At 36.3% G+C, this 19,153-nt stretch overlaps 1 protein-coding gene across 1 annotated transcript; it reads left to right on the plus strand.

Annotated features, from left to right (window-relative positions):
* Positions 1-322: 322 nt before the first annotated feature.
* On the plus strand, positions 323-19,119 carry LOC124372885 (probable ATP-dependent RNA helicase DDX56; the record flags this gene model as incomplete). Its single annotated transcript, XM_046831296.1, is given in 12 exon segments — positions 323-406; positions 408-458; positions 1,878-2,027; positions 2,030-2,064; positions 3,496-3,747; positions 4,157-4,165; positions 13,079-13,267; positions 13,936-14,077; positions 15,262-15,362; positions 16,506-16,647; positions 18,010-18,204; positions 18,957-19,119. Coding segments are annotated over 12 exon segments (1,419 nt in total), but the record flags the coding sequence as incomplete, so codon positions are not given.
* Between the last annotated feature and the right edge of the window lie 34 nt (positions 19,120-19,153).

The raw sequence follows: 19,153 nt of genomic DNA on the forward strand, positions 1-19,153 counted from the left end.
TTTTTTTTGAAATCATAAACTAAAAATGTTATTAGAATCCGAAATTTAAGAATCAATTTTTCAATATTCAGAATGAGATTCAAGATTCGAAAATTCTGGATGTACCCATTGCCTAGCGAGGCTAATTTTCATTTCTATAAAGTATTTTTCAACAATTTAAATAAATTACTAGCCTTACTTTATTGTGCTGTAACATTTTTACTATGTTAAAAAGTTAATTGTATCCACAACAGTTTGATTGTATATGATTGTAGATTATGTTAGTTATCATTGATAAATTTAAGAGAGAAACTAAAATTCATATCAATTTTGTCTCCTTTAGGTTGCAAAAGAGCAAGCTGTAAAAGCGTTAATTTTGGCTCCAAGCAAAGAGTTGTGCAACCAGATCCATTCTCATGTATTGGAAACTGACACAGAAGTGTTCAAGAGAAGTCAGGTGCATAGACATCTCTCCGCAGGTCAGTTTCAAAGGTAGTCTTAATTATTTTGGTACTATTTCACAATATGTTAACCATCTCCCTCGCCAACAGCCAAAATCATCTACAGTTTTCAACTTGCCATCTGACTGAGATGGGCCAAAATTAGTACGTAATATGCAGTTGGCGTAGTTGTCAAATCCGTATTGTGCTGCTTTCTCTTGCAGAATTTTTCTGCAACTACTTTAACTCTTTATTAGCTGCTTCATTATGTTGTCGTTACTTGTGCATGCCATTTTATTGTTTTCTGCTACAAATACTGTTCGTATTTGTTCAGTTGTATGAAATCCATAGTAATTATTAAATCAAGTTTTTTTAAATGATGTTTTATTTCCATTTGCTTTTTGTCTTCCAATAAGTTGTCTTAATCTTTCTGGCCAGAATTCTTCTTAAAAAACCAGTGCTTACAAATTTGTAAACTTAAAATACAGTTGAAACCCTTGATTATCTAAAGATTAATTCTCTCTGAAACACCATTGGGGAATCAACTCAGAACTACACTGTTCTAAAAATTATTCCTGTTCAAATCAGTGTTGCAAAATTAATTTTTAAAAATTTGAAGTTAATTTATTTATTGCCAATGGTTGATTTTTATATTCCGTATAATCAACAATTTGTTATGTATTTGATTAATGTTCTCATTTGAAACATTAATTTTCATAAAATTTACATGTCCAATCTGCTTTTTCTTGGTTGTGGGTGAACAAGAGGTGTTAAATCCCACACAGAGACCAGTTTATACTCATTTTAACATTACAGTATTAGATTTATTATTGAATGGAAAGTCAGTTTTTTATACCATTCAGTTAGTTATAGTGAATGGGCTGTTTAAACATGTTGACTGCGTCAGACACCTTACGGTGATAAGGGAGGGTAAAGAGTAGTCTATCTCAAAGAGTTGAAGATGTTTACACCACCAAACTCAGCCTATCTAGGTCTCCTCAAAACCTTCACAATAGCATTGAGTTAAGGCTGCAGCTCTATAACCAAGTCTGGATTCAATCCTTTGAGGTTAAAAAATATTTACAAAAGGATGTGGGCCCGTTTAGAGTAATCAGTTAAAAGTGATTTGGTATAGAAAGATCCACCTTGTAAAAAGTAAAAAAAAAAACTGTTTCATGCTCCCTCTATGCAGACTTACACTGGACCATTAATTTTAAAATAACTCCAGGAACATTTGAATTTTAGATTGTATTGAACTGTCTTTCTCTCAGCTCTTCATTTTATTGAACTGATGAAGATTCTTGATATCTGATGTAACTTAAATGCCTGTGCAAATTAACAACACTGTTCTATTGTCTAAGGTTGAAGTTTTAAACTGTCCAAATAATTAAAAAGTTAAGTAATTCAGTATAGTTATGATAATTAGTTGTATTCCACTAAATTGTGGTGATTCACCAGATGGATATAGAAGCTCAGCGTCCGTTGCTGATCGAGAGACCAGATATTGTGGTGGCTACACCAGCCCGAGCCCTACTGCACCTTACAGCTAAGTCCCTGTCGCTCAAGAACTCTTTAGAGATGCTCGTCATCGATGAGGCAGATCTCATGTTTTTTCCTTCGGCTATGAGGAGACGATGTTAGAGAAGTCTTAAAGTGAGTATAAGTTAATTTTCTTTTTTCAGAAAGAACCTTTTGTTTTTGTGTAAAATCTTTGTACCAAACAGTTTTTGAATAAGTTTTTTATAATTTTGAAAATTAAATTTCATTGAGAATACGTAAAAAATAGTCATAACTTTTAAAACCGTAGACGTATTTTATGAACGTATTGATTAAGCATTTCCTTCAATTGTGGTTAGGTCAACGTATACAACTATTACAAAATTGCCTCATAAAATCTGTAATCCATCATGAGTAGGTTTGTTATGTTTAACCCATTGAAGAAATATTTAAAGAGGCCTATTCAGAACATGTAGCACCAATTAAATTGGGCAAAAATGCAAGACTTTAGAGCTTTTTAAAACACACCCCATAAAAGATAAATAATAAATTTTTTTTTACCGCTGTCTTTACATTAATATCTTCATTTAATGTACTAAATACCATATTTGGAATAACTAACATTCCAATATTTTAATATATTATTTTTAATACAAAACATTTTTTTTACTTAATATCTAACTAACTTTACCTAAGATATGACAATGTTTTTATATAAATACAAGTTTTCATCTAAAATAATAAGCTAAAAAATCAAATAAAGGAAAATATCGTGTGTAATGATTTTTCTGACATTTATTCAAACTTCTTGTTTCTTAAGAAATTCAGATTTTTTTACTCACTGTGCACAAAATTACCTTCATCTTGACGTTCAAGTTCTTCATCCTCACAAAAATCGTGAGTAGGCAAACGGTTTTTGGCATGGGAAATAATTACATCTTCCACACTCCATCACCATCACTGAAATCAGAATTGCACTCATAATCTTAGTATTAACTGTGGATTTATGTGTTCTATAGGCAAGCTATATAATAGAAACTGCAGTTCAAGTCGCACTATATCTTTAACGCCATTCTTGAAGGGAATGAAGATGCACAACAAATTATTAGATCACAGCCTAGCTGATAATACATTTAATAATAGCAGCAACGTAACTTGCACCTGATATGTGCGCCTGATATGCGTGGATATGCCTACCGGGTTTTTGTTTATATCATTCTTGTTATAACTGAATATTTGTGGTTTTACTCTCTGATGATATGAATGTTGAGGTAAGCCGTAAGCTCCAATTCACTCTCCTCTTAGTGCAGCATCTGGGATCTGACGCTGTTACAGACTTGACTCCTGAAATCTGGAGTCATGTTCGTCTGAAGAGATCCAAAAAGAAGTCGACGATAAAGAAGCTCAAAAATAAACCCATTACATCATTTTGACATCTGAGATAACTAGTCCACAAGATGTAGTTTGATATAGGTGAAGTTGTAGTCTCATTGTCTCATCAGCTACACAACTGAATGCACTACGATGTGATGGACACGATCTCTAAGGAATTGTGCTGAACCATTGTTCTGTTGACCAGGTTCCTGCCACGAGTGTATCAGGCCACCCTAGCCAGTGCCACACTCAGCGAGGACGTCCTGTCTCTCAAGAAACTGATTCTGCACAATCCGGTGACGTTGAAGCTGCAGGAGTCGGAGCTGGCGCCTGTCACTCAGTTGGAACATTACATCATTAATGCCGAGGAGCAGGACAAAGCCGCCATCCTGTACGCATTCCTCATGCTGCGGCTCATACGCGGCAAGACCATCATATTCGTCAACACCGTCGACAGGTGTTTACAAGTGAGTGGCATTTCCACCAAATTGCAATGTCTTTCTTGGCCGAAGGACTTTATCACATAAATACATACCTAATAATGGCAAACATAAAGTTTTAGCAAATAAATGTTCATGCAGTGGTAAACATGGAAAAATAAAATTTACTAACTATCTGTTTTTTTATGTATTTTTATAGTAAAATAGTGTGTTAGCTCAGTAATATTTCACGGCTATTTGGCCAACATGCAATTGGGCTTAGCAAGCAGTAATAATAATTATTTTAATGGCCAATAATCTTTATAGAGTTGTGTTTCAAAGCCATTAAACTAAAGATTTTTCATGTTGCCTAGAGAAAAATGTACCAAGTTTTAGACAATATGCTTTATTAACAATATCATCAAGACATGTTACAGAGTCAAACAGTTTTTACAAGTGAATTCTGATATTAAATGAGAGGTCTTTTTAAGAATCATCATTCCATGATAAGAACTCATCGAGTGTGTAGTATGCGTGATCTTGCAACCAACACCGTAGGTTTCTCTTTATAGATCCTGGGTAGTCTTTCAGATGATCTGGTAGCTTGTTGAAGAGTTTCATTCCAACATATGATGGTTTTTTTCTCTAGAGTGGTAGAGTGTAATTCCCTGATTGTCTAGTGTAATGGCAGTGTAGATCTCTTTGTTTTGGAGGATCCTTAGTTATGCAGTAAAGTATGGTTTCTAGGATATAAATGGATGTTATTGTCAGTATTTTCCAGTTTTTTATTATGTTTCTGCAGCTCTCTCTAAGTCTTATTCCAGCCATTAACCTTTTTTCTGCATTACCAGAACACTGTGGAGATTGCCACCTGAAGAAGCGCTCCAGACTCATTTTAGATATATTATAATAATAATGACTGTTGCAGGGGCTTCAGAAACATAAGCCTCCCTTGTCGCCCGTAGGGGGACGTCTTACTCTGACGTTTAAAGGTTGGCGACCTTTCGTACCCCGAGCTAGTGCCAGACACATCTCCAATCCTGGCACTTTCCCCTGTCTCATCCATAAATCCTACCTATTCCTAATTCCTCCCTTTTCCTGACTGGATCGTGCTATTGTTTGTGGGGAGTGCTTGAACTGCTACACTCTGAGAAGGTGTAGCAGAAGAGAGCTGATGTGAGCTTTGCTCTGCCGAAGCAAACGGTAGTATGAATCCTGGTGCCAGCCACTTCGGTCCCTGGTCAGGAAGTGATTATTGGACAGAAATGTCGGAGATTTCTGTTGCCACGTGCGAGCCCGAGTCGTGCGTGAATTCCCGACTCGGTTAAACGAGATAACATCGGGCCCCGGGGAAACTGGGGTAGGGTGCCCTGCCAAGCTTTGGCTGACAGGTTCCCGAGGGTATACCCGTTCCCGATGTCTCGGCCTGCACCTTTAATCACGATGCGCTGGTTCAAATATTGAATGGCTACATTAAACCCTTCTCAAGCATATGATAGAGTTGTAGAAAGAGATTCTATGGATCTGGAAAAGAAGCGTGCTCTCTCTTCAGAATCTGAAGAGGAAACAAACAAACAGAGAAAAACTGCAGACAAGAAAATTAATATTCAAAATCTTCCCACCCCACTTTTTCTAGTATTCAAACACAAAGACGATACTCAGAACTTGGCAAAGGTGAGCCCCTTCCTTGTTAATAAGGCTCTAGTCGGAGTGGGCGGCTCGCCGTCTTCTGTTAGGAAGCTCCGTAATGGAAGCATCTTGGTAGAGGCTGCGAACGCTCCACAGGCTCAGAAATTTCTCTCCATGAGATCCTTTTACGACAAAGTAGAAGTCGTTGTCCATCCTCATGAGACATTAAACTTCTGCAAAGGAATTGTATTCTGTCGCGATATGCTATGTTGCTCAATTGAAGAGTTGAAAGAAGAACTAAAAGATTGTCTTGTGACTGATGTGGTGAGAATAATGAAGGTTGAACACGATGTACCGACACCTACACCAGGTCACATTTTGACTTTTGCCCTTCCTCACCCACCAGCCACAATTAGAGCAGGATATCTTTCTCTACAAGTTCGCCCATACTTTAGAAATCCCCAGAGGTGTTATAGATGTCAACGTTTTGGGCATTCGAGCAAAACTTGCAATAACCCTGAAACATGTAGTCTTTGTGGAAAAAGTGGTCACAGTGACAAGGACTGTGCCGGTGGCGAAGAACAGTGCGTCAACTGCAAGGGCAAGCATCCTTCAAGCTCTCGCAGCTGTAAAATATACTTAGAAGAAAAGGAAGTGCTGAAAATTGTTACTAGCGAGAAATTGTCTTTCGGCGATGCTCGTAAAGAGTATAGGAAACGACTTGGACAAACCCCGAAGAAGGACGTATCCTATTCTCAGGCTGCCTCTGTCCCTGTGCAACCGAAACCGTGTGCTTCCTGCTCAGCTCTGGAAGGCATGGTTAGAGAACTAACGCAACAGGTTGCTGCCTTGGTACAACAAATCAGTGCCAAGACCTTCCCACGTAGTGGAGGCACTGATATACCAGAAATTGCACCTTCTGTGTCTGTAAGACCGGCTACACCTCAAACCAAGGGACGGAACACTTTTAACAAGCAACAGTCTACTGAAGGCCAGGTTGCTGCTCAATTTTTAAAAACCCCTAATGCTGGAGGTTCCAGCGTGACGGGGAAAAAAAATATATCTCCGGAAGTACGCCAAAGACTTGTTTCTGGGATAAATCAAAAAATTGCCTCTAAAGTGGTCGAACGGTCAAAGGGTGCCAACAGAACCCCTCCCTCATACCAGTCCTCCAAATCCAGCCTAATGGAGGAGGATTTGTTTGATGACGACCTTAGGCCACATTCAGAAATTGAAAAAACTAATGTAAATTTTAAACAAAATCAAGGAAAAACAAAAAACAAAATTACTTTTAAAACCTAATTTTATATGAATATTATACAATGGAATATTAACGGACTGCGAAGCCATCTGGAAGACCTGAACCTACTAGCATCACAAATAAAACCAAATGTCATATGTATTCAGGAGACCAAGCTTCACCGTGCATGCCAATTTTCCATCAGGGGATGGGATATCTTCCGCCATGACAACCATAATGACGGACATGCATGTGGAGGAGTTATGGTTCTCGCGAATCCTTCTCTGAATACAGTGGAGGTACCTTTGAACACACCTCTACAAGTAATATGCATAAAGATTGACATACCGTTTAAATTACATATCTGTTGTGTGTATATCCCCCTGCCACCAGAATGTCTTCCAAGAGAAGATCTATTGGACCTTCTTAATCAATTGCCTCATCCTTTCGTACTTGTGGGCGATTTGAACGCCCACCATCGTGTTTGGGGCTCTACTACTTGCTCTCCAAGGGGCAACATGGTTTCCAAGGTCCTTGATGATCTGAATCTTGTTTTGTTGAACGATGGCTCGCCAACTTATCTTTGCCCGAGAACAGGTTCCTGGTCAGTATTAGACCTAACCGTGTGCACACCACAAATTGCTTACCGCTTCGATTGGTCAGTTTCCTCTGACCTTTACGGTAGCGACCATGCACCGGTCATAACTAAAGTTCTCGATATTCCAGGTAATGTGCCCCAAAGACCTAAATGGGTGCTTGATAAGGCAGATTGGGACAAATTTAAACAAATTTTACAGGCACCAGATGTTTCAACATCAGTAGCTATAGACTTCCGCCGTCAACAATATAACAGTTGCTATTTCAAGCGCCGCTCTAGAAAGTATTCCAAAAACAACAGGAATCATCAAAAAGAAGAAACTTACCTTGGTGGACAGAAGAGTGTAGGATATCGCTTCGGGAGCGCAGGAAAGCCTTGCGGATATTTAATAGATCTCCGACCGAGGAAAACCTCGCACGATTTCGTCTTGCCAGAGCTAAAGCTCGACTCATATTTAAAAGATGTCGACGAAATTCGTGGAAGGAATTTACTTCTTCGATTAACCGTACCAACCCCTTTATCTCTGGTGTGGAGGAGACTAAAGGCAGTTTGCGGAAGACAGCCACCTCTGCCTATTCTTGGCTTAAGGGTGAACGATACCATATTAACCGAGCCGAAAGATGTGGCAAACGCTCTGGCCTCGTCCATCTCTAACGTGTCGAGGACTACGTCCTACAGTCCTTTGTTCCAGCGATATAAAGTACAACATGAAGCACAGCCCATAAATGAAAATAACTATATAAGTCCCTTAAATTTATTGTTTTCCCTTGACGAACTAGAATCCGCTATTTCTCCCATTATAAACTCAGCTCCCGGTGCTGACGACATCCACTACGCCATGTTGAGAAACCTTCCTGTAGAGGTTAAAGCGTGCCTCTTGTCCCTTTTCAATAGAATTTTTCAAGAACGCAGCTTTCCAAGTTCATGGCGCAACTCTCACGTTGTACCATTATACAAACCTGGCCAAGACAAGTTCTCCCCTGCTAGCTACAGGCCTATCTCGCTTACCAGTTGTCTTTGTAAGATACTGGAGCGGATGGTTAATCGTAGACTGGTATGGTTCCTAGAACACAATAATCTCCTGTCTCCACAGCAATGTGGGTTCCGTCAAGGCCGTTCAACTCTAGACCACCTAGTATGCCTGGAATCGTCAATCCTGAACGCTTTCCTTGAACGGAGGCAACTTGTTGCTGTATTTTTCGATATTACAAAAGCGTATGATACAGCTTGGCGTAGGGGAGTTATAAATACCCTTTCAAATTGGGGCGTCGGCGGTAATATGTTATATTTTATTAAAGGTTTTATGGATGAACGTTCTTTTAATGTAAGACTGGGAACTCATTTGTCCCACACCAAAATTCTTGAGAACGGTATACCTCAAGGGAGTGTCCTTAGTTGTACTCTCTTTGCTGTGGCCATAAACAGCATCACTCACTTCCTGCGTCAGAGCTCCTGTCAGATGCTCTCTATTCGTAGATGACTTTGCTGTATTTGTCCCTGCCAGGAGGCTGGCTACTGCAGAGAGGTACCTTCAGCTCACCATCCACCGTCTTGAAGATTGGAGCAACCAAACCGGGTTTTCTTTCTCTCCTTCAAAGACTAAATGTATAACTTTTTCTCGACTGAGGAACGTCGCTGATCCAACTCTTAGGATAAATAGAATAATAATCCCAGCGAGTCGCTGTGTGAAATTCCTGGGGTTGTGGTTTGATTACAGACTGACGTGGGTTCCGCACATTAAAGAACTTAAGGCGAAATGTCTAAAGAGACTTAACGCGATGAGAGCTCTAAGCGGAACGAAATGGGGTGCAGATAGAAAATGCATGCTTCAGTTTTATAAAGCATATATTCGACCTTGTATTGATTATGGATCACAGGTTTATTCTTCTGCCAAGCCAACAGCCCTTAAAATGTTGGACTCAATCCATCATTCTGCTGTCAGACTGGCTACTGGGGCTTTTCGTTCAAGCCCCGTTGTCAGTCTATTAGCTGAGAGTGGTGAGCCATCCCTATCTTTCAGACGTGTTCAATTGGCTATGAACTATTTTTTTAGTTTAAAATCAAGGCCAGAAAATCCGGCCTTTGAGGTAGTCTTAGACACATCGCTTGCTCCCTTGTACCACAATAAACCTAATGCCCCCGCACCTTTTGGCATTAGAATCCTGTTACATCTCGCAGAAGTGGACATGAGAGCGATTGATGTTGAAGTATGTCACGAGATGGATAGGCCACCATGGACAGTCAGAACTCCCAATGTAATACTGTCGTTATTACAGTTGAACAAGCAAGACGCATCACTGTTGTCCACAAGCTCCTGTAGAGAAATACTGTCATCCTGTTCACCCTGCGATGTTATCTACACAGATGGCTCAAAGAGTGAGGCAGGAACGGGTTGTGCCTTTGTCACTTCCAATAGAGAGTACAAATTCTGCCTCACTCCTGAATCTTCAATATACACAGCAGAACTAACAGCTATCTTGAAATCGTTAAATATTGTATGTCCAAGAACAAATAGGGTGGTAGTGTGCTCTGACTCGCTAAGCGGTCTGCTGGCTATCAAGGACATGTACTCCAAACATGTCCTTGTTCGTAAGATCCGCTACGCTTTGAGCGAGATGATGTCTCGGGGTATCGCAATTACGTTTCTGTGGGTACCTGGACATACTGGAATACCTGGTAACGAGATCGCAGATAGGGCAGCAAAGGAGGCAATCTCTCTGACTCCATGTACTAGGCGATCAATCGCGTCCGATCTAAAGCCGATTGTAAAGTTACGACTACAACATCAGTGGAATATATCGTGGGATCAAGTAACCAATAACAAACTTCGGCAGATTAAATACACAGTAAAGCCTTGGTCGACTGCTTACCGCACTAACCGTAGAGAGGAGGTTGTACTGTGTCGACTCCGTATCGGACACACTCGCTTCTCTCACAGTTTCCTAATGAGTCGTGGTGATCCACCGCAGTGTGCGGAGTGTAATATGGCGTTAAACGTCAGCCACGTGTTGATAGACTGCCGCCTCTTCGCCGGGCAGAGGAGAGCACATCGTTTGCCAGGCCGGTTAGATGAGTTGCTTGGTGACAAAGAAGATGTTTTAACGAAGCTCTTTAGTTTTCTGGAGAGCACTAAATTAATGTCCAGAATATGAGTGATATAGTACCTGATTAGTTTTAGTAAACATTTTAACCGCTAGTTTTAGGTAAGGGTGAGCCCTTTTACAGTTCACCCCTGAGTTGTTATTTAGTTTTAAGGCTCTTAACTAGCACCGCCTAAGTGCAATCTTTTAAATTTCGTTAGGAAAATTTCTGTGTTTTAATCAAGGGTAAACCCCTTTACAGTTAAAAATTTCTGTGAGGTGAGAGACACCACTATCTTAATATGTAGGTGTCACGTAAGGAGACGGGCACTTTTGTCCTTCTATTTATTTGTTATTTGTTATTGGTGAGGGTGGGTCCCTTTACAACCTACCCTCACTAACTTACCTGGTTTTAGCATTAGATGTTGTTATATTTATTAACGTTATTATTTATCTGTTATTTAGTTTTAGTCCTCCGTACACTGCTGTTGTTTTTCTTATTGTCTTAATGTGATAATAATGTTATTTGACACAGAGATCCGCTATTTATTCCTTGCACTGATAACGTGACACCATATTTTAAAGTGTAGGTGTCCGTTAACCCTACGGGCATTGATAACCTGCGTGTTTTATGCCCTTATAAAAAAAAAAAAAAAAAAAAAAAAAAAAAAAAAAAAAAAAAAAAAAAAAAAAGCCTCCCTTGTCATAGTAAAAGGATGGCATTAACATTGTCAATTAATTGTTGCATATAAATGTACTTATTTGAGTTATTACATTTTCTGTACAAATTAACTAAAAATCTAAATTTTCATTATGAAATGTCTTACCAATTGTCGTTTTTCATTCTATTTCTAATTTGAATTTTGTTTTTCGTCTGAGAATGGCATATTTTACATTTGCTTGAAAAGCATGTAATGACCCTTTAAATGAATAGCCTATGCTGTGTCGTAGTGAGTTCCTTAATCTTTTAATGTTGGGATTTCCAAAAGCTCACCCCTAGGCTGCTGTAGAAGTTTTCCTGCTAACAAGCATAAAGGGTGGCGCTTAAGTCACTGGACAGTTGGTTAAAACAAGACTAGATTTATTTGAAATTATTTTTTATTACAAACAATACTTACAATTATTTTTTATATTCAAATTGTTTTCTGTCTTCATTAGTACATCTTTGAAGTCTTTCTGGAATACTGTTACATACTCTACGGCATAGTGTGGGATCATTGTCCAACTGATAAAATGCGTCATGTATGTAGTCTTTCAGTTCGTCAATAGTATGAGGCTTTCGAGAATAAACAGAGTCCTTGACTACTCCCCATAGGAAAAAATCCATTGGTGTGATATCTGGTGAACGTGGGCGCATGTCAATATCTGCCATTCGACTAATAACTTTCCTTCAAAAAAATATGGTCCAAGTACGCCAAATGATGATATTGCCCCCCAAACACTCACACCAGGTTGATTCAGCTGTTGCTCTAGCAAAAGACTTTGATTGTCAGTATACCAATAAGTACAGTTATGTCTGTTAACTTGTCCGCTTAACTTAAAATTGGCCTCGTCAGACCAAATAATTATATTAAAAAGGTTAGGATCATGTTTGTGTTGGTTAAGCATCAATCCACAAAACTGAAGTCGTCGATCTGGATCATCTTCAAGTAACCCATGTAATAAACATGGAATGTAAGATTTATAATTCTGTTTGTGTAACATTCTTTGCACTGACCTCCGTGATAAATCCAGCTCAGATGCTAATCATCTGGTCAATTTTCGAGGACTTAAGGTTACAGCTAAACATACCCGCAATAAATTGTCATCAGTTGGGCGGCCATAACAGATCCATGTTTTTCAAATCTATCTCATATGTCGTACACTGTTTGTCTAGACGGTGGTTTTGATCTAAAATGTATTCCACATTCATTAACAACTGCAGTAGCACCACTTTTATAAAATGTTTTTAACGCGAAAATCCTTTCTTCTTTCGTTAACATTATGACTGATGTTTAACAAAAATTCTATTAGAAAAATAATAATTCGGGAACTACAGCTTTAAACACGTGTCACAGGTGAACTCACTAGTTCGATTGTTGTGTGTTTCATTGCATTGTATTGCCAACTTAAAAAGGCATAATTGCCAACATTTACTAATACCAACATCACGGACAAAAACTATTGTACTACGTCATGCTGTTATTTTTTCTTCTTTTAACCAACTGTCCAGTGACTTTTGCGCCACCCTGTATAATGACATGTTTTAATTCTAATTAACTTGAGTATAAATAGTACAGAAATGTCTAAAAGTCAGAAAAATGTAACTCTTACCCAAAATTGTTCACATCATACAAAAAACAACTAACTTTCACAAATAGGCCTAGGACAAAACCATTATTGTTTTACCAGAACTCGTGAGATACAATTGTAAACACAAACCTGTCTAATAAACAACAGAGCAGACCTGATGAGTTGCAACACAGAAGATTTGAGCCATCTGTTTGGTTTCTATAAACAGCTGAACAAGAAGAAAAACATTTTCTGTGAAGGCGAAAATAAAGACTGCAATGTTCTCTTTGTAACAATATAAAATATCACTGGAAGTAGTTCAAACTCATGCCGCTAGATCGCATATGGTTAGGCTCTGCACTAAACCGTGATGTTCAAGTGGAGCCACGTTGAAGGGTTAGCTAATAAGCTAAATTAATTACAACAGGGTCGTTAATTACTACTCCAGTAAACGGAGAATATATCTAGTATTATATCACATAGCACATTCGTCTCATGGCAATATTTATAGCCCTGTCTAATATTGTGTTATAATAATTTTGTAATTGCAGACTCAAGCTATTCCTGGAGCAATTTGCTATCAAGACATGTTTGCTGAACTCGGAATTGCCTGCCAATGTGCGTTGTCACGCAGTGACGCAGTTTAACCAAGGTGTTTACGACATCATCATTGCATCCGATGAGAATGCCCTGGAGAAAACACAATCCAACACTGCACCAGCTGACCCAAAACAGAAAGGGTTAGTTTCATTACAATCCAGTTTCCTCCATTTAAGTGTTTTATTACAAACTAAAAATTTGAAAGGATAGAAGAATTAACAGATATTTTCCATTGTGTTCTGCTGTGGTATGTTTGTGTTTTATACTTACCTTTTGAAGTGTTGGATTGATGTACACAACTTTTTTGTTGTGGTTTTTTCAAAATTTTTATTCATAATTTTAATGCAACTTAACTTAATGTTGTTGGGTTCCACACCTGAAAAAGAGAAAATAAAACAATATTTTTTGTTATTGTGTTCCAGTTTTGTTACCACAAATTATGGTAAGAGCCAGCAATTCTTTTAGCCTTTAATTTTCCTATTAAAATAATGTTTTTATTCTGTTGTGTTAGTATGTCTCAAAGTTGGCAGTATGTTGACTTGCTTTGAAAATATCAGTGATAATATGGTTGTAAAGTGTTGTGTGTCATCTTGAACATAACAAAAACCAAAATCAAAGTGTTTATTTTTCCAATGGCTACAATGAAACAAACACTCACCTTAACAATTCTGCAACGACAACTTAATTTTGATAACGGTTTTGATTTATCCAATCATATTCAGCCAAGTAGGTAATCTAAATGTTACATTCACTGTGATAGTGTTTATGTTTTGTCATTTCATTAACAAATTGTTTGTAAACTTTTTAGGAAGAGGAAACGAGATAAAGAGTCCGGAGTAGCGAGAGGTATCGACTTCCAGCAAGTGTCAAATGTTATCAATTTCGATTTTCCTCTTGATTTAAGCTCTTACATCCACAGAGCAGGCCGCACAGCCAGGGGTAACAACCAGGTAGGCGTTTTTACCTATTATATACGTGATGCTGTTTATCTACTAGGAAATTATGAATATATAAGTGTTCCATGTTTGCATAATTTATTTCATATGGGGTCTACAAAATTTCAAATTTTAAATCAAATTGTCTACTTTTGAATTAAAGTTATTATTTTTATATTATTCTGTTTTTCTTTTATTGTTCTACATTTATATGTATTGTTTGGAAATCGCTTATACCTGCTTTTTAATTTTATTTGTTGAAAAATAAATATATGTTTTTTCAAATTTTCTTAAAACTTTATTTTAAAGTTTTAAAAATTGGAGTATTTTTTATTTTGTGTTATTAGTATAGTTTTGTAAATGGATAAATATAAATAAAGATAAAGAACAATATGTGTATTTCTGGCAAAAAATATTATTTTCAAAGCATAGGTAATTTCTTACTGTTTTCAACTGTTTGCATAAAAACTAATATAGTTATATGAATGAATAGTGGAACCTTGCACCAAGTCGGACTAACTGGGGCCGCGGCCGATCCGACGTAACGCAAATATTTTTCAGTATTCCCTGGGTTAAACGGGGAATATTGAAAAAAAAAATAAACAACATGTACAAACATACAATATTTCTTTATTGCAGAAAAACACTAAAAATACATGTTGCGATAAAGTATAATACAGTTGAAATTTTCTCAAAGAATTTTCTTAATTTGAGTTGCGTTAGCTCTGAACGCAGTTTCCGTGCCTTGCAGCCACACATCCTTTTTAACATGAGAAGCTCGGCTGGTGTTGTCTCTTCTTGTTGCGTGAAATAAACCATTAACTCGCCCAAATGAGATGCTGCTTCTGCATAGTTTATAACTGCGATATTTTCAGTGTTTTCTTCTTCAATATCCTCCCTGTTATCGGTATCTTTATCGCAACAAGTCACAATACATGTAATTATTGAGTTCTATCAACAGTCTACTGATAATGTCCGTCCCACACTCGGCAGTCTGGGTAGCTGACAAAAAGCTGATTTAAAATTTTCCTTCCTGGTTACCTGAAAATCTGACATAGAAAGGGTCCGACTTAAAGATTGCTCTGTATATTGGAAAATATCACAATATTAACTAGGAACAAATTGATATTTACTGTATAATATGCTAATCCATTCTCAATAACACAATAATTATTTACAGATTTTGTTTTGTGTTACAGGGAACAGCACTCTCCTTTGTCAGCGTGAGGGAGAGACCCATGATGGAATTAGTTGAAGAACATTTGAAAAATGACCTTTCTCATACTGGTTCCATTTTCAAGTAAGATAAAAAACATTACAGTTCTTATTAATCTGTAGAATTTTGACACTCAACCCAGTAATGGTCAAATCCAGAATTTTCAAACCCTAAAAGGCTCTTTTACCCTAAGTTTGTTTTGAGAAAATCACTATCAACCTATCTAACTTTCTTAAATCTTTGGAGGTATTCTTAAATAGTATTATTTTTAAAACGCATTTTAAACTTTAAATGTTCAAAAAACTTTATATCACACCTAGTATGATAAAATTTAGATATAAACGTACACAACATATTTAAAGGAAATATTTATATAAATGTCTAGCTAAACAAACGTTAGTAATCATCTGTTTGTTTACTACTAAATAGATGATATCTGTTTGTTGATGCGTAGACGCATGGCAATTCACCAACATGAACAAACAGCTATAAGTAAAATGGGTAGAACTACGATAATTTGGGTATCTATTTCGGCTTTTCCATAGACAATGTACAGCAAATAGCTTTCAGCTCAGTCGGAAGAAGCGGGTAGAATTTGAGACAATTTAAATATTATTAATTTGACTCATGTGACTTACCTGTACTAAATATCCCGAAAACAGTTCTAGATAGAAAAAAGTGTAGTTCAGGAAATGTTATAAGAATTTCAGAACATTTATAGTTTTTGTTTATAGATTTATAAATAATGAAGTTGTGAACTAAAAAAAAATTAAACAGACACTATAACAGAAAAAATGGCATTCCAAGCTGGCCAACAAAGGTAGTCAAGATATTTAAAAGGTCAATTTTTTTAGCAAGTTTGAACTTGTTTCAGCATTCCTATGTGAAAAGATCTTACAGGATTTACATGTAGCCTAATCAGTATCTCAAAAAGTGTTATATACCAAAAAATTGTCTATTACAACATTTTTAGTAAATCTTGTAAACATCCCAAAACACTTTTGTTTCATTTCTAGGTTTATAAATGACGGAGTTTTAAATTTAAAGTAATTAAACAGCCTCTATAATGGAAAGAACTAGACACAGCAGACTTGAAGCGATACTCATACATAAATATAGAAAATATTAACTACAAAGTAGTATTTACAAAACTACAATAATTTTTAATTAGGTTAGCTATCTACAGTCTTCAAACACAAAGTTATTCCATGTGGTTTTGTTTTGCAGAACATACCAGTTTAACCTGGAAGAAGTGGAAGGCTTCAGATATCGTGCTAAAGACGCGTGGAGATCTGTCACAAGAATTGCGGTTCGAGAAGCCAGGCTTAAAGAAATCAAAGAAGAAATGTTAAACAATGACAGGCTTAAGGTATGTTTATGAAAGCTTGTTTATTCAATAGCATTAGTGCAACTATCTGTATAGTATAGTGTTTCGTCTGTAAGGTAGTCTTTCAGAGTTTTTTTCTGAGTTTATTCAGTTATTTTCACATTTTATTGCATGTGGGATACATTTTAAAACTTTCATACCCATGTATCTTTGTTTTTTTTTTTTTTTTTTTCAAAAATTTAAAATATGATCAGTGGTTATATATATTTTTTATTTCTTGTGTTGTTAGGATGAGGAAATAGGAATTAGGATTTATAACTTAATTTCTTGTGAGGATAATGGTATCAAAAATATACTGTTCATAGATTGTAAGTATTTTAAACCCTTCGCATGCCATGAACAAATCCATTAACTTTCCCATAACGCCAAGATAATTTAAAAAATGTTTCTTTAAGTTCAAAGCCAATTTTTATTATAACTAAATTGTAAAAGGCAAAAGCAAAAAAGGTATAAAACAGGGCATTTTACTTAAAATTAGCTTATTTATTCATAAATATAAAAAAGAACTACTTACAAAACCTTTTAATTTAAATAAATAAATTTTATTATAAGACAAGATAAATATTTAAACTAATCACAAAACTACCACTTGATGAAGAATAATAATTGATACATAGTAGACGCACACTCGTTACAACCTAGAACGTAATACACCCCGGATATGTTTGGTTATGGCTCTGTAATCCTGCCACCCTGCCGCAGAGTGAAAGTCGTTTATAAATACTTCTTTGAAAACCGCGATAAGCACAGAGCATGTACCCGGCATTTTGAAGGCCTTTTGTGAACTAAAAAACTCTCTAAGAGACATAACCTATAATATAGAATATAACTGTGTTTGGCATTTTGGTCAAAGTCTACCATTCTGTCTACGGCGTAGGAAGGGTTAAGCCTGGCAAAATGTTCTCTAGCTGAGTCACTCTTTTAATTCTTACTGCTTTCTTTTGTTGTACTAAAATACTGTCTAACTTACTTTTCTTAGTGGAAATAATATACCCGTATCTCTCTTCACATCACTGAACTCTACAACCCACATTGTTCTATTACTGGAATGAGAAGTTGAACTTGTAAAGCAATATAGGCTGCGACATATCTTGCCATAGTACGTGAAGCTTCACTTACATGTTTTCAAAAGATATAAGAGCCTTTCAGGGGACACAAAATTTCCATATTATTTTATTCCATTTTAATACATAAATTTTAATTAGGATTTAATAAGCAAATGACAAGAGCTCAAGCTCATTGCAATCATAAGCAATCTTCCTCAACTAGATTGTATTGCCTAGTTGTGATAAAACTTAATTGCATCATAATTATTCGAATTTGGACAATCAATTTTTGTTGTAGGGTTTCTTCGAAGAGAATTCCACGGACTTTAAAGCGCTGAGGCATGACAGAGCTCTACATACGGTGAAGTTCCAGCCACACCTGGCCCACGTACCTGACTATCTCGTGCCTTCTTCACTCAAGAAACTGGATATCCCTGGCGTTAAGACCACATCTAAGAACCGTAGTGGATCTTATATGAGGAGAAAGTACAAGGTAAACCTGACCCTTTCAATACATTTTCCTTTGTACATTATTTATTCTCTTTCAAATACCAGGATCGTCAAGCAAGGTATCGATATTTTGTATCTATTCCATAAAACTGTAGATAGCGTGTTGTACTTATTGACAACGTTATGTCAAAAGTTATCATATTATTGTGGTACACATATTTTGAAATAAAATCATAGAAACATCGATTTTTAATTTGTTTTTTTATATTTAAATCCTGCTGTTTATTTACCATTTCTGAACTGCCAAAAATGATTTTGTTACTTTTTTCTGACACTCGTTGATTTAAAATTGAGTGTGTAATAGTAAATCTGCACCAAATAATTTTTTTATGGTTTTATGGTTGAAAAGACATGCTGATATAAGACTGCAGTGTTATTAACTCACAAAACAAATGTCTCTTAAAATTAATTATTCAATTTGTGTTTCGAGAGTTTTTATTAATTTTTTTTGTAAATTACCTCAGGTAAATATAAATACCGTTTTAAACATTTTTACTTATAAAATATATTGGTATGGTTTGGTTTTGATTTTTTTGGGATATATGTAAAAGTTAGTGGATATATATTCGCAAACTGTCCACAAAGGGTTTAAAACTTTGTGATTAAAGTATGCTTATTTAAATATATTTTATTAAATACTGTTAGAATGAATTTGAATAACAATATATGTTTTTAAATAACTATATTTGTATATTATTTCACTTATTAGTTATTAAATCAGTAAATATTTTTCAGGTGAGACAGAAGAATCCTCTGCAAACCATGGAATTTGAGGGATTTAGAGGAAAATCAGATAAAAAATAAGTACAATTAAAATGTTTAATGTACACTTTTTAAGAGGAGGTTTGACATTGTGTATTGTTTTCTTTGTTATAATTGTACAATAAATATTTTATTAGTAAATTTTCTTCAGTACTCTTACTCCTAATACC

Source organism: Homalodisca vitripennis, unplaced genomic scaffold (genome assembly GCF_021130785.1).
Source record: "Homalodisca vitripennis isolate AUS2020 unplaced genomic scaffold, UT_GWSS_2.1 ScUCBcl_4280;HRSCAF=10369, whole genome shotgun sequence".
Lineage (NCBI taxonomy): Eukaryota > Metazoa > Arthropoda > Insecta > Hemiptera > Cicadellidae > Homalodisca > Homalodisca vitripennis.